At 37.4% G+C, this 13,028-nt stretch overlaps 2 protein-coding genes across 28 annotated transcripts in view; one reads left to right on the top strand and one right to left on the bottom strand.

Annotated features, from left to right (window-relative positions):
* Positions 1–13,028, top strand: part of LOC109853394 (ryanodine receptor) — a 42,216-nt gene that overhangs the window by 1,014 nt on the left and 28,174 nt on the right. For 17 of the 27 annotated variants that reach the window (XM_020425481.1, XM_020425488.1, XM_020425493.1 and 14 more), the window contains exons 2-12: positions 1,565–1,993; positions 8,890–8,994; positions 9,085–9,183; positions 10,211–10,225; positions 11,092–11,169; positions 11,291–11,366; positions 11,604–11,716; positions 11,806–12,005; positions 12,193–12,375; positions 12,492–12,663; positions 12,857–13,026. In XM_020425481.1, coding sequence (XP_020281070.1) covers positions 1,940–1,993; positions 8,890–8,994; positions 9,085–9,183; positions 10,211–10,225; positions 11,092–11,169; positions 11,291–11,366; positions 11,604–11,716; positions 11,806–12,005; positions 12,193–12,375; positions 12,492–12,663; positions 12,857–13,026 — 1,265 coding nt within the window. In that variant the 5' untranslated portion in view covers positions 1,565–1,939. The remainder of the gene's footprint in view (positions 1–1,564; positions 1,994–8,889; positions 8,995–9,084; positions 9,184–10,210; positions 10,226–11,091; positions 11,170–11,290; positions 11,367–11,603; positions 11,717–11,805; positions 12,006–12,192; positions 12,376–12,491; positions 12,664–12,856; positions 13,027–13,028) is intronic. The other 10 variants (XM_020425487.1, XM_020425505.1, XM_020425504.1 and 7 more) reach the window with 2 other exon arrangements.
* LOC109853396 lies at positions 3,385–5,057 on the bottom strand. Its single transcript, XM_020425509.1, has 2 exons — positions 4,948–5,057; positions 3,385–4,265 (listed from the first exon to the last, which is right to left on the bottom strand). The coding sequence occupies exons 1-2, from the start codon at positions 4,989–4,991 to the stop codon at positions 3,902–3,904; spliced, it is 408 nt and encodes a 135-aa protein (XP_020281098.1). The 5' UTR covers positions 4,992–5,057; the 3' UTR covers positions 3,385–3,901.

Genomic DNA, 13,028 nt, shown 5'->3' with positions numbered 1-13,028 from the left:
TAATTTGTTCTAATAAAATTTTTTTTTGTAACAATATGACTAAATAAATATATATCTATGTTCTGAATGTTGAATATACATACATATATATATATATATATATCTCGAAGTATGAAGAAATATTTATAGAACATGAGATGTATCGAGATTTTATCGACTTTCTATGAAATTTTTATTTCGCGATGAATAATGCGAGTACTAGGCAACGGCGTAAATGTCTTTGTACACATTAAAAAAAAGTTGCACCTTCATTGGATATTATTGAGACGTTGTGGTGGTGCAACTTTAAAGGCCATTTACGTCCGTTGGGATACGTAATGCACAAGTACTTTAATTACCATAACTTAATGTAGGTGTATTGTTTTTGAGATTTTTTTTGCAACGATAAAACCACCACGTGTTTCGCGAGATAACCTTAACCTTTGATTAAGGTATTAAACGCGATAATAAGAGAATGAAGCTAAGCGCGTAATGATATTTTCGGGAAGCCATCGCGGATGCATCTATTTCTGCCTTGTTGCTGGGAATAGAATCTTTGAGAAGATAAAATCAAACCGAGCATATATTTCTACATCGACGCATCGCATCGCTCAACTGAGTTGTCAATTTCTTCTCTCGGTTTTTTTCTCCATGATGAATGTTAACAGAAGTCGGACACAATCTAATTGTTTTAATTCCACTGTTCTATCTGTTATCTGTGTGCAATGATATTAAAACTAATTGTTTATATACACCACTTGATATAAAAATATAAGTAAAAGCTACAAGTACATCTCGTCCTATTTTTCTTATTTTATATATTTAAATCTAATAATTCTATTTAGATTAATGTTGTAATAGTTTTTAACATTTCATATAATTTACTCGTTGAATGTAATCTCGCGTATGTGTAAATATGTATTGATGATTTTTTGTGATCGATTCAAAAGGGTTGAATGGCTTCCGAAACGATTAATGACGTCAGTTTGATAAATTAAGCAACACTAGTCGATTTGCCAAATTGACGTCATTAATTGCTGGATGCGATTCAACTCGTACGAAAACTCGTCGAAAACTCTGATAATTTTTATTCTTATAACATCAACATTTGTTTGTTTGTTTGTTTGTTTTTTTAATAATTTTTTAAATAATTTTTAAATTCGTTTTCTGTATTTAAAAGAAAACTTGTGTTGCTCGGAACTATTTTTAAATGTCTAGCCAAAATAGTTTCACAAGCTGTTTAGAATTTTTCATTAAGATGTGCAAATCAAAGTGACAATTTGAAGTGACGTGAGAGAGACTGTGTATTATCGAATTACCAATGCTGATGAGTTTTCAAAGTTATTTGCTGAAAATCTTTTAAAAAACCAGAGAAAAAAGTAATTGTTTCGTTATTACTTGCAACATTCGCAACGTGTTCGCCTTATCGAAAAAAATTCATTCCTCGTCGTGTCATTCGGATTGATCTCGGAAAGAGACTATTCCCGCAACATTTTTTACGCTAAGATGAGCGAAAAGAAACTGCGCGACAGAGGGGTTTGCGTTAAAAAAAACAGAATCTCGAATATGCCGTATTTGATTAAAGGTGTGGAGCGCTTGCGCGAGAGACGTCGAGAGGTCTAGGGTGCCCTCCGATCAGCAGTAAGTGATCGTCGGTGTTGAACGAACGTCGGGGGGTAGTGCGCCGACGTCGACATCGCTATCGTCATTGCCGTCGGCTTCATTGACGAGACGAGAAGGCTGACGAGGAGAGACCGCCTGGGTGTTTCGACGCGAACATGTTGACTACACGGAACTTTGCATGATCGTTCGCTCTAGTATCGATAAGGGTGCCTCGCACACCAAGTGACATACACACGCACTCGCGCGTACATACGTGCGTACGAGCGCGTACACACACACACACACACACACACAAGTGACACAGACGAGGCTCGTCGTGTGAAAACGTGCCGACGGGATGGCCGATAGCGAGGGTGGCTCCGAACAGGACGACGTATCATTTCTCCGCACGGTAAGTTCCACTTTGTCATGGACGAGCTTATGATTGTCTCCGAGATTACGTGGCAAAGAGCCGGCTTAAAAAATCTACGGTGAACGCTCGACGGATTATTGTTATTAGGAAGCATGGGAGAGAGAACAGAATGTTATTTCCGCGCACACAGGAGACTATCGCAAAGATTACAAATGAGAGATACCGAGAAGATTGTTGCGGTTTTTGCTATTTTAGAAGTTAATAAAAGAGTTACAATAAAAAAAAAAAATGCAGAGATTGTTGTGTTAAATTTGTCTAAAGAGAGTTAAATTGCAATATAAAATTTATATCTTTGGTACAACTTGCGCTCGCACGTTTTTATTTAATATAATTTGTGTGTGTTTTCTCTTTCTCTCTCTCTCCTGAATTATTATTCTCTCTATTCTATTCAATAAACTATATAGTCCATTCTCCACTTGTAAAACGTACGTAGTTGCGAGGTTCATGATTTTGGTTTCAACAAATCTGCGGTAAATTAAAGTTGCGAAATTTCAATCTCGACGTTAATTTTGCGAAGTTTGAAGAGATAATGTAATGCGAATATTGTTATCATTAATACAAAACTGACACTGTTTGTGAGAGCGTAGCCACGAAAAGCGCGCGCTTTGAAACATGAGGTTATCTAGTTTGCGGTTGATGCAATATGCTCGTCGCGTGAAAATGAATGAATGCCGGTGAAACTTTATTCAAGAGGCGAGGAGCAAACTATGCATGTGGTGCATCGACGCAGCTGCTACGACAGCGTGTTTCTAATTTCTCAATCTATCATCAAGAAAAAAATTTCGAAAATATTTGCGTACAATTTATACAAAACAGTTTTGTCGAAAACAATTAAAACGCAAAACTCAAATTCACACGCGAGTACAAAATTAATACTTCGAAAAATCCAATAAATTATTGCATATAACATATTGATTATTTTCCGGCTAATCGAATTAAATCAGAAATATGTGGCGGAGATATGCAATCAGGAGAGCGCTCTGCGTTCAGCTCTAGCGTTTTGCAAACGCTCGCGTGCAAACATTTATGCGAAAAATTATGGAAAGTAAAAACCTTGCGAAATTTTTTTAACGAAATGTGGAAGCACTTAAAGTTCCTTCTCAAGAACGGCCTTGACCCCGTTTAAACTTCAGGGAATCAAATGTTGGTTGTGTTGTACCGGTCAAGGTACAACCTTGCGCTTTTGCTCGTCGCGTTCGACGCACATTTGTGTGTTTAAGTTGTTACGTTCGCACGTTTGTTTGCGATATTCAAATTGCTTGCTTTCCCATCAAATTTCCACGCAATTAACCGAAATGTTTGGTCAACGCAAGCGCGTGTTCTAAATAGTTCATTGTTTATTCTGAGATCTTGTCAACAGACTTCAAGTTCAAAGATCATTTGCGATCTAATTATAATAAAAGCAGACTTGTATAGAGACTTGTAGAGTGTAGCCACTTGTAAAAACAAAAGTAAAATTTAATTAAAACATTGTTTAAAAACTGTACAGGTTTAAAAAGGTTCACCGAGTTTCTCACAAAATTGTACAATGACTCGCTTGTATTTTCCTCTCTGTTCTCTTTGTGTTTGCTCGCCATTGTTTCTCATATTCGCATTCTCATTTAGAGCACGTAATTCGACGTTAAAAAAAAATTCCAAAAAATATTGTCGCGTTGTACATAATAATGCGCTACGAATTATAATCCACAAAATCAAGTCGCGATTCCAAGTGTCTTAGTTTGTGATACGTCCGTGTCATTTTTTTTTTTTTTTTTTTTTTACTGTTTAAAAGTCGCAGATTTTACCGCAAATATCTCCCGTATCTCATTTTCAATGTGCGTGCGATTCTCTTCGAAAGAAATTTAACGATGTCCGAAAGCTGCGGTTTCTTTTCTTTTTTTCACGTACTTAGAGCGCGTCTAAAGCTTTTCTTCTCTCCTCCCACGTGGTGCGCAATTTTCCTCGTCGTTTTCGTTCCCTTTCCGCCAGAAGTATGTACTTTTTCTTTTCTTCTATGGACAAGGCGCGCCACGCCTTGCCGGCTTCGCGAGCCACATCGGTCACATGTTTGTCGGGCGTCCTGTAGTACATCTCGAGAAAGAAGATGATAAAAGGATTCTGCGAAATAATCTTTCGTCGAACTCCTCTTCTCCTCGTTACGCAATCGCATCCTCCTCGTCTCCCGTCTCTTCGTCTGCGACGATCTTCTCGTGTCTTGTCATCCTCTTCCATGGGCTCGCCTAACTCTTTGCCCGTTTCCTCAACCACGTGTCTGTGACAAGAGTTTTCGGCCGATATATCTGATACTGCATATGTCTTATTATCACGAGAGTTTTTGCGTAAATTACAGTTGACATTTAAAAAAAAAACAATTCTTTCTCCTTTCAAGATGATATTCAAAAAACGCACACACCCTTAGTGACAACAATACGTTTCACGCGTTTACACAATTTCTCTGTTGCGCGCGGACAATCGAAGTCGAAGCGATCAACGACTATCGCGATTCCCGCGGATTCTCCGACTTTTCTTCGAAAAACTCTCAGCAACTTGCGAGAAGCAAAATTAATGTTCCACCAATTTATGGAAAAATTTACCGACTACGGAATACGTGAGAAAAGAAAGAACGTCGAGCGTGACGTTGAACGGCGTTAATTTCGTTCGTCGACGCGCGGTCACGACTGTCAAGTTCTCCCGTGTTGAACGAGTTTTCGTGTTTCTTGCTGAAACAATGTGGATAAATCGCGTGCAAAGTGTGCGGGAGATCTTCGAGATAGAGATTCGCGTCGCGATAAAATGTGTCACGTGAAATCGGACGGGCACAGTGTCAGGAGAGATGCCGTTTTTTATAAAAAAAGAATTACGCGCTCAGTTGACAGGCTACCTTCTCTCTGGGAAATGAATTATTATTACGGGCGTTGTTTGGGACAACACAGAACGCGCGGACTGTCGCTCACCTGCCTCCCTCGGACGCGCCTCCGTAAGTGTTTTGATCGCCCATCTTCTTTCGTTTTTCTGACACAATTTCTCACTTGATAATTTCGACTCGCGTCGAAAAGAAATTTCGTTCGTACGAAAACATCTGAAGTTTAACGAACTTCAATATCTCTCTCACTTCGCACGCTCGCGAGAATAGTCGATTGCAAGCCTATCGATTACGTCAGCATTGCAATTCATTGGTTTCGTATAATAAGACCAACTGACCGACTGACCCGCGTTCTTCCAGTTATCATTGACACGAAATCAATATTTTTTTTTTTTAATATTTTTCTTTATAATAAATGTTCATTTATTTTCAAGAATATTTTAAACAAGAAAAATATTGATTTTTGATTGATTTTTTAATGTTTGATGAGCGCAACTCGCTCGCTCTCTCTCTCTCTCTATTTCGTCTAATCAACATGGCTTCGCGTACCTTTTATAGCACATCAAAAAATGATAAATTTATAATTACTTCATTACGATACTTCGTGTGTGTGGATGCAGCAAATATTGAACAACAAACGACAGGTATATAATGCACGCACGAAAGCACGTTGTACATCAACAACTTTTTAATCCTTTTTAATCCTCTTCAAGCTCAAGTGATGCCACGAGACGTCACACAAAGCTTATTTTTCTATATTTATTGAATACTTCGCTACACACACACACATACACTTATACGCACACATGACTGACATTTATGATAAAAAAATTGCGGAGTTATAAAGAATTACTAATTTTTTCTTACAAATTAAACGAGAAAAAAACTGACGTTTGTAAGAATTTTCATAAATTTCGAAATTGCATTCTTCTTTTTGTATCAAATGTATATTTTTTTATTCTGTCAAACGAACTGCAAGCGACAAGTTTCGAATTCCGCGCATAACCGAGCAAATAAATCCAACGTACGTAAATAGTCAAGATGATTTATGACGTCTGCTAGTTTAGATAGAAACATAGAGATTATCTGCTCGTATAAAACGCAGGTATATCCTTGACCTATACCGTGATAGGTAGCTTCGATCGGTTGTCGGACGTCGGAAGTCACCGGTTCATTATCAATGTACGCGCGTCGCACGTTTGTTCGCTGAACATCCAATTACATTCTTACGTTATCTTCGATTTTCTATTTTCGTCGGATTAGAGATTCAAGTCAATCGATACCTGAGAAATTTTAGAAAAAAAACACTGTAAATTATTGAAGAGCTAACATTAGAGTGAGAGGAATATTACTCCGTTTATAATTTATTTAAAAAAAACCTAACAATACTATATTTTCTTTAGTTTCCGAATCGCACGAAGAAAGAACTCGCGGAATGTGTAGAAATTTGATGAATGAATATAGTGTCTTCGTATAATTATCGAAAGTTGGCAAAGCTGGCGATTCGTAAGGTCACTCGCGTCCAGATCGCTCGATTGCGCTTTATTTATATCTCTCGATGAACAAGATTGCACAAACATTTCTTGCCAAATTTCCAGCGCGGAAACCTTCGGTACTTCGCGTGTCTCCGGGCGAGAATGTACGAGCTCACGTATGTGACGGAATCGCGTGCAATTCCGTTTAAACCAAGACACGAAGTTATGTTAATGCGTCCTTTCAGTTACGTTTATATTATATATGCGTCTTTCTTCGTTGCATATTAATTTTGGAACGCTTGAACGGGAAAACTGTTTCTTTTCAAAAAAAAAAAAAAAAAGAAACACAGTGTGTATCGCACGCACACGTCAACTACATATTCGAGGAACGCATTCGTACAAAAATTGTTTTTTTAATTCGTATATAATATTTCTCATTCAAAGAAAGTAATTTCGAATTGAATAATTTTTTTATTCGTACACAAATGGTAATTTTGTTTTCGCGCGAAATGCAATCCGAATCCACCATATATCGTCGATTTCAATTAAACTCTGTAATCGAATGATCGCCTTGATTAAGTTGTTATCACATTTTTGATTGCGAATAAACAAACACTAGTTAGTGCACTAATGAACGTTTTATTCGTACGAATGGTGGCTTCGTTGCGACCCGAGCTGCGTCATCGATTTCAATTAAACTCTATAATCGAATGATTGTCTTGATTATGTTGTTGTTGCCACATTCCTGATTGCAAATAAACAGCACTAATTATCGTTGCAATTGGAAGATATTTCAAAAATTCGAGTTACATTTGTAAACCACAAAGTCAACAAGATATTAACAATATTCAGGTACTTATTTGTTATGATATGTTGTAGAGTAATAATTTTTACGGCATATTTTGTTTTATTAGTCTAATAATAGCTCAATGTTTTACACCCCGTAATTTGAATTTAAATACCGTCTCCTCAATAGAGAATCTTCCTCTTTCAACGAGTGCGCGTGAAGATTTATATTTCCGCTCTTTTTTTTTTTAACAACAACGATCGGTTATTTAATGATTATTAGGTTGATTCGTGCGTAGCTTGAGGTGCAAAATTGTGTTTTCGGAATAGATTGCGGTTATCGTAAATTAATTTTGCTTCCACACACACTATTAAAGCTAGGCTTAGAAATTGTTGACCACAGTATGACATTATCGGCAAACCCATCGCACATAATTTATATATAGATGTGTACCAGAGAGAGAGAGAGAGAGAGAGAGAGAGTGAGTGAGAGAAGAGATGGATCGAGTAATGGGATTTTTTTATCTAGATGTTTTACAGAAATAACAGGATAAACAATTTTTTGCTCGGTTTCAGTTTCTATAGTCGTTCACACAACTTTCACGAATTGCAATTGACTTTCTCTTTTTTTCTCTTTATCTTCAATATTTCTATTTTAAAGTTTTCTGCGATTGAAGGACACGTTGGTGCGTACATGTGACTTTTTGTCAAACAATACCGCGCGATCTCTCAAGTACAAAAAAAAGTGGAATCATTGAACGGAATTGAGAATGTTGTTTGAAAAATATAAAAAAGCGAGTCGACATCTTTGAATCTGCAAATAACGAATGAGTAAATAGAAAGAGATTTTGTCATCTGTCAAGAATTAAAATCGAGCGACGCACATCGTGTGACTCACACTCGATGAGTTTCTTGTATAGCGCGAGATTACGAGTTAAATAACATTTTATTACAAGCGATGCAACACAAATACTATTTTCCCACCACGCTATGTGGCGTGTCCAAAGATTAGCTCACTCGAAAATCGGCATACTTATGTACTTGGTCTTCGTGTATTTTTGAGGTCGTCCAAATTGGTTTTGGCACGACGGCCGCATTTCTGTCGTTCGGCTCGCAACATAATTCACGCAAAATTTCGCAAAATTCCGTCATTGAAAAAAAAAAAAAAAAACACGAGAACATTTTCCCAAAACACAATCGACAGATCGACGATTATGCCACGTTAGCCGATATTTCGACGGATTCTTATTTTCGTTCGGTCACAAATTTTCATTATGCAAATCGCAACTTAGAAAACTTGCCCCGCGAGCCATCTGTTGCGCAGATTGCAAAATCGTTTGGCGATATTGCGCACTATTGCGGCACTGCGACATAGAATACGTGACGAGCGGAAATTCGCGCCGAATATTCTCCGTGTTAATTTAGAAACCGTGTGTCTGTAAATCAACGGAAATCATTTTGAATTTGTAAAATATTTAAAGGAGAGAAGAGAGAGAATAAATTTAAAAAATTGTATTACAACTTAGCAAAAATTAAAGTTCAGGATGGCAATTATGTAATAAGTGCGAGATGAACAATGCAAAGATAGTTGAAAAGTCTCTCACGTGCAATATAAATAAAATCTTACGCCAGTTTTCTCTCCCTTGAGGTTCTCCCTCACACACCAAACCCATTTGTAACAATTATTTAAAATCCAAAGACTTAATCTGAGAATGAATTTTTTCTTGTTTTTTTTTCTCGAAATACATGAAGACTTAATTGAAAATTTACAGGAAGATATGGTATGTCTGTCCTGTACCGCTACAGGAGAGAGAGTATGTCTCGCGGCCGAAGGTTTTGGCAATCGACACTGCTTCCTCGAAAATATCGCGGACAAGGTAACGAACAAAGAGAATTCCACGGACAATTTCTGACACCTTGCTATCTCGCATTGTGTGTCGAACGTTTAATTGCTAATATTTTTTCAGAACATACCACCGGACCTGTCGCAATGCGTGTTTGTGATAGAGCAGGCTCTCTCGGTGAGAGCCTTGCAGGAATTGGTCACCGCCGCTGGCTCCGAGACGGTAACGTATAAAGTTCTTTTACCTAAACTCGTACACACTCGTACAAGGGGTTCTCGTATCTCGTCGACTTCAACCATGCCAGCGAAACTCCCGTAGCTCCAAGGAATATTTGTTAGATTCTACTCGACATCTTCACATGCCGTAAAAACAAAAAAAAAAAAACAAAAAATTAGTAATTCCCTTATTTGAAGAGAGTTATCTTCTCGATCACACGCGAACGATAGTGTGTAGTTGAGCATTAACTTATGCATTCCGCTAATTCTGAGTAGTGTCATCTAAGTTGCGATTAAAAGTTCTTATCACTCATTTCCAAATTAATCGTAATGTACAATAAAAAAAATAGATATTAAATACTTGTACACGTGCTCGATCTGCATAAGAGTAGGCCATAAAAACGCGTCCCGTGCTTTTTTATACAAAACGTGAAACAGCAATCCCCCGACGCTGTCTCTAAAAGACATTTTTTTTAAAAACGTCGAAAAAGTCATCGCAGAGAATTTTTCGACGTTGTTGTTCGAGACAGCTGAAGATGTCTTTTGGATCTTCGGAGGCCTGCTCGAGTTTTTTCTCTGCCGAATAATTTCCAAAGAGAGTTCCTGATACATCGGAATATTAGCTTATCTTCAATGCATTTTCGCACGCAACCCCCCCGCCATTGCACCACCCCCTTGTCCGTATGATTGTGGCATGTATCCATGTAGCCGTACATAAGACAATTTTCCCATTTTTTCTTCTCGTTCATTTTTTGATTTGTTCTTTATATTTTCACTTGTGATTTCGCTCATCAAAACACACTAGCCTCGTGAACAAAATATAAGATTATCATTTAAAAAACTTAACCGAGACACCCATCTCGACAAACATCCATACGATACATATATATCGTTTTTTTAAATTATACACATTTTCGTTTTCTCTTTCTTTCTCTTCCTCTCTCTCTTTTTCTCTCTGTTCTTTTCTCTTTCCAATAAATCCGGATCGATATTTGATGAAGGAGATTCATTGCCTGTTATGTTTCTCTTTGCAGCAGCAAGACAGTTTAGTAAGTATAATTTACGTATCGTGTTTCTGCGGAGCGCCATTCTTGGGTAAAACAACGATCACTTGTCTGTGTGTTTGGAACGTCATAATATTCGATCGAGCTTGGGTGGAAATACTAAGCCGTTTATATATCGCGGCCTCAGTCAAACTTTGAAATATGATACTCGCGTCTCTATTTAGCGCCGTATTTAGCGCTATAGCTCAAACGTGATTTCAAGTTGCATCGGTCTAACATTGTACAATAAAATCGCACATATTCAGCGCAAACTTTTGGAACAGAAATCAAATGCGAGTCCAGTTTTCACACTTGACTCGCGATTATTTCTCTAAAGTATAAACACTTTTGATCATTCTTAATAATTCAAATTTTATTTAATTTTTAATAATTCAAAAAAATAAGTTTTTATCTAATAAACTTTCGTAAAAATCATTCTCTGGTAAATCTTCCAGATTAATTTTTTTATAATTTTACAAATTGGTTTGACACGATTGCGAATTCGTGTTCGTTCACCCACATCGATCGATTAAGAAACGATTCACGCTAAAACCTTTGATTAATCAAAATTAACACTACACATATACATTGGAGCCAATAACTCTTTTCTTACGTTTGGCTTTTTAATACACTAACTGTCGACGTTACATATATATATATATAAAAGCCAAAATCTTCTTGCTTTGTAGTTTGACGTAATATTCAGCATTTATGGCCTTCTCTTATCAGTACGCTTGTGTAGATGTTGTTTAAGAAAGTATTAATTTTTCGCGAGATATTAAATATCTCGCGCGAGAGATATATGTAGATAAAAAATATATTGTAAAGACTGCCGAAGAGTTAGCCGAGGTCTTGATTAATCCTGCTTTCAGGGAAAGGGCACCGGGTCAGGCCACAGAACTTTGTTGTACGGTAACGCCATATTACTGCGACATCTAAATAGCGACATGGTATATATACGTCATTTTTTTCTTATCATAAAATATCCGCTACTATACTATATGTGTTTGTTGATTAAATTTCACTTTACAATTACATTGCATTCATGTATGCGCGACTCTGTTACCGTAGTATTTGGCGTGCCTGTCCACGAGTTCGTCGAACGACAAGTTAGCCTTCGATGTCGGTCTGCAGCAACATTCTCAAGGTTGGTGCAACGCTTTTTTTTTCTCTCCAATTCGCAAATTTTATATTACTATCGTCTCTTTTCACTGAGAAATATTGCTCTTTGTCACATATAACTTCTAACAAAAATTAGTAAAAAAAAAAAACAATTAAAATTGAATCTAAAGTTGCTTTACTGGAAATTTCTTCAAGAAGTATTTCACGAACGGAACGTCGTAATTCGTCGAATTGATTTCTTCAAGCAACATCGTTCTTGCAGGTGAGGCATGTTGGTGGACCGTGCATCCAGCCTCCAAACAGAGATCGGAAGGTGAGAAGGTGCGCGTGGGTGACGATCTTATCCTGGTGTCCGTCGCTACCGAGCGATATTTGGTAAGTCACGAACACATACACTTGACGAAGAGACGATTTGCGCGAAACAAGAAATACATAAGAAATCTCTTTCTTTTTTTTTTGTTCAGCATACGACGAAAGAAAACGATCTGTCGGTGGTCAACGCATCATTCCATGTGACACATTGGTCGGTACAGCCTTACGGTACGGGTATCAGCAGAATGAAGTACGTCGGTTACGTTTTCGGGGGTGATGTGTTGAGGTTCTTCCACGGCGGCGACGAGTGTTTGACGATACCTTCGAATTGGAGCCCGGATCCTACTCAAAAGTGATTGTTTGTCTTCTAATTAGTGTGTAGCCAAGATTTTTTTGAAGAATTTAAAAAGATTAACATGCATATTATTGATTATTTATAATATTTATATTATATTGATCGTAAAAATTGTCCCCAAAAATCTTCTCGAGATGAGAAAAGTGCGTTCCTTCTTGTAAGAATTTTGTTTGTTATTCTCCAGTCTTGTAATATACGAAGGCGGTAGCGTGATGAGCCAGGCGAGATCACTGTGGAGATTAGAACTCGCCAGGACGAAATGGGCGGGTGGTTTTATCAACTGGCTCCATCCCATGAGAATCAGACATTTGACGACCGGACGTTATCTCGGCGTGAAGGAGAACAACGAGCTCTATCTGGTCGATAGGTTCATATTTATTTTTAGTAAAGTTCAAGGGTCATGGTGATCCTTATAAAAAAAAAAAAAAAAAGCTCATGTGATAATATATTTCCTAAATTCGCGATTATCCTCTTTCTTCGAAGGAACGAAGCGACGATCGAAACCTCGACGTTTTGGCTGCGACAAGAAAAGGACGATCAAAAGATTGTTCTCGAAGATAAAGATCTGGAAGTCATCGGAATGCCAATTATCAAGTACGGCGACTCCACCGTTATAATGCAACATGCCACTACGTGTCTTTGGGTGTCTTATAAGGTACAAGACTATAGAGAAATAAATTTAAATTAAATATTTGATATACATTTCGGTTTAAATAAATTTAAACTGAGAGAATCATATCGGTTTGAATTTATTTAAAAAAATTTAATCAACGATTACATTTGATTAAACTGAAATAATTTTCTCGCGTTAAATATTGTAATAATTATTTACGTGATTATTTTCTTAGTCATACGAGACAAAGAAGAAAGGCGTCGGAAAAGTCGAAGAAAAACAAGCGGTGCTTCACGAAGAAGGTAAGATGGACGACGGTCTGGATTTCTCCAGGTCTCAGGAAGAAGAATCTCGCACTGCTCGAGTCATCAGAAAGTGCAGCAGTTTGTTTACACAGTTTATCACGT

Source organism: Pseudomyrmex gracilis, unplaced genomic scaffold, assembly GCF_002006095.1.
Source record: "Pseudomyrmex gracilis isolate BER0280 unplaced genomic scaffold, ASM200609v1 scaffold_48, whole genome shotgun sequence".
NCBI classification, from domain to species: Eukaryota; Metazoa; Arthropoda; class Insecta; order Hymenoptera; family Formicidae; genus Pseudomyrmex; species Pseudomyrmex gracilis.
The sequence above is the reverse complement of the archived record's forward strand: the minus strand, read 5'-3'. Positions and strand labels throughout refer to the sequence as shown.

Excerpts from the sequence above, each read along its gene's own strand:
- LOC109853396 (XM_020425509.1), bottom strand. The coding sequence starts at position 4,991 with ATGGGCGATCAAAACACTTACGGAGGCGCGTCCGAGGGAGGCAG. Across the intron at positions 4,266-4,947 it reads GGCGCGTCCGAGGGAGGCAG|ACACGTGGTTGAGGAAACGG; the intron begins GTGAGCGACAGT and ends CTCTTGTCACAG.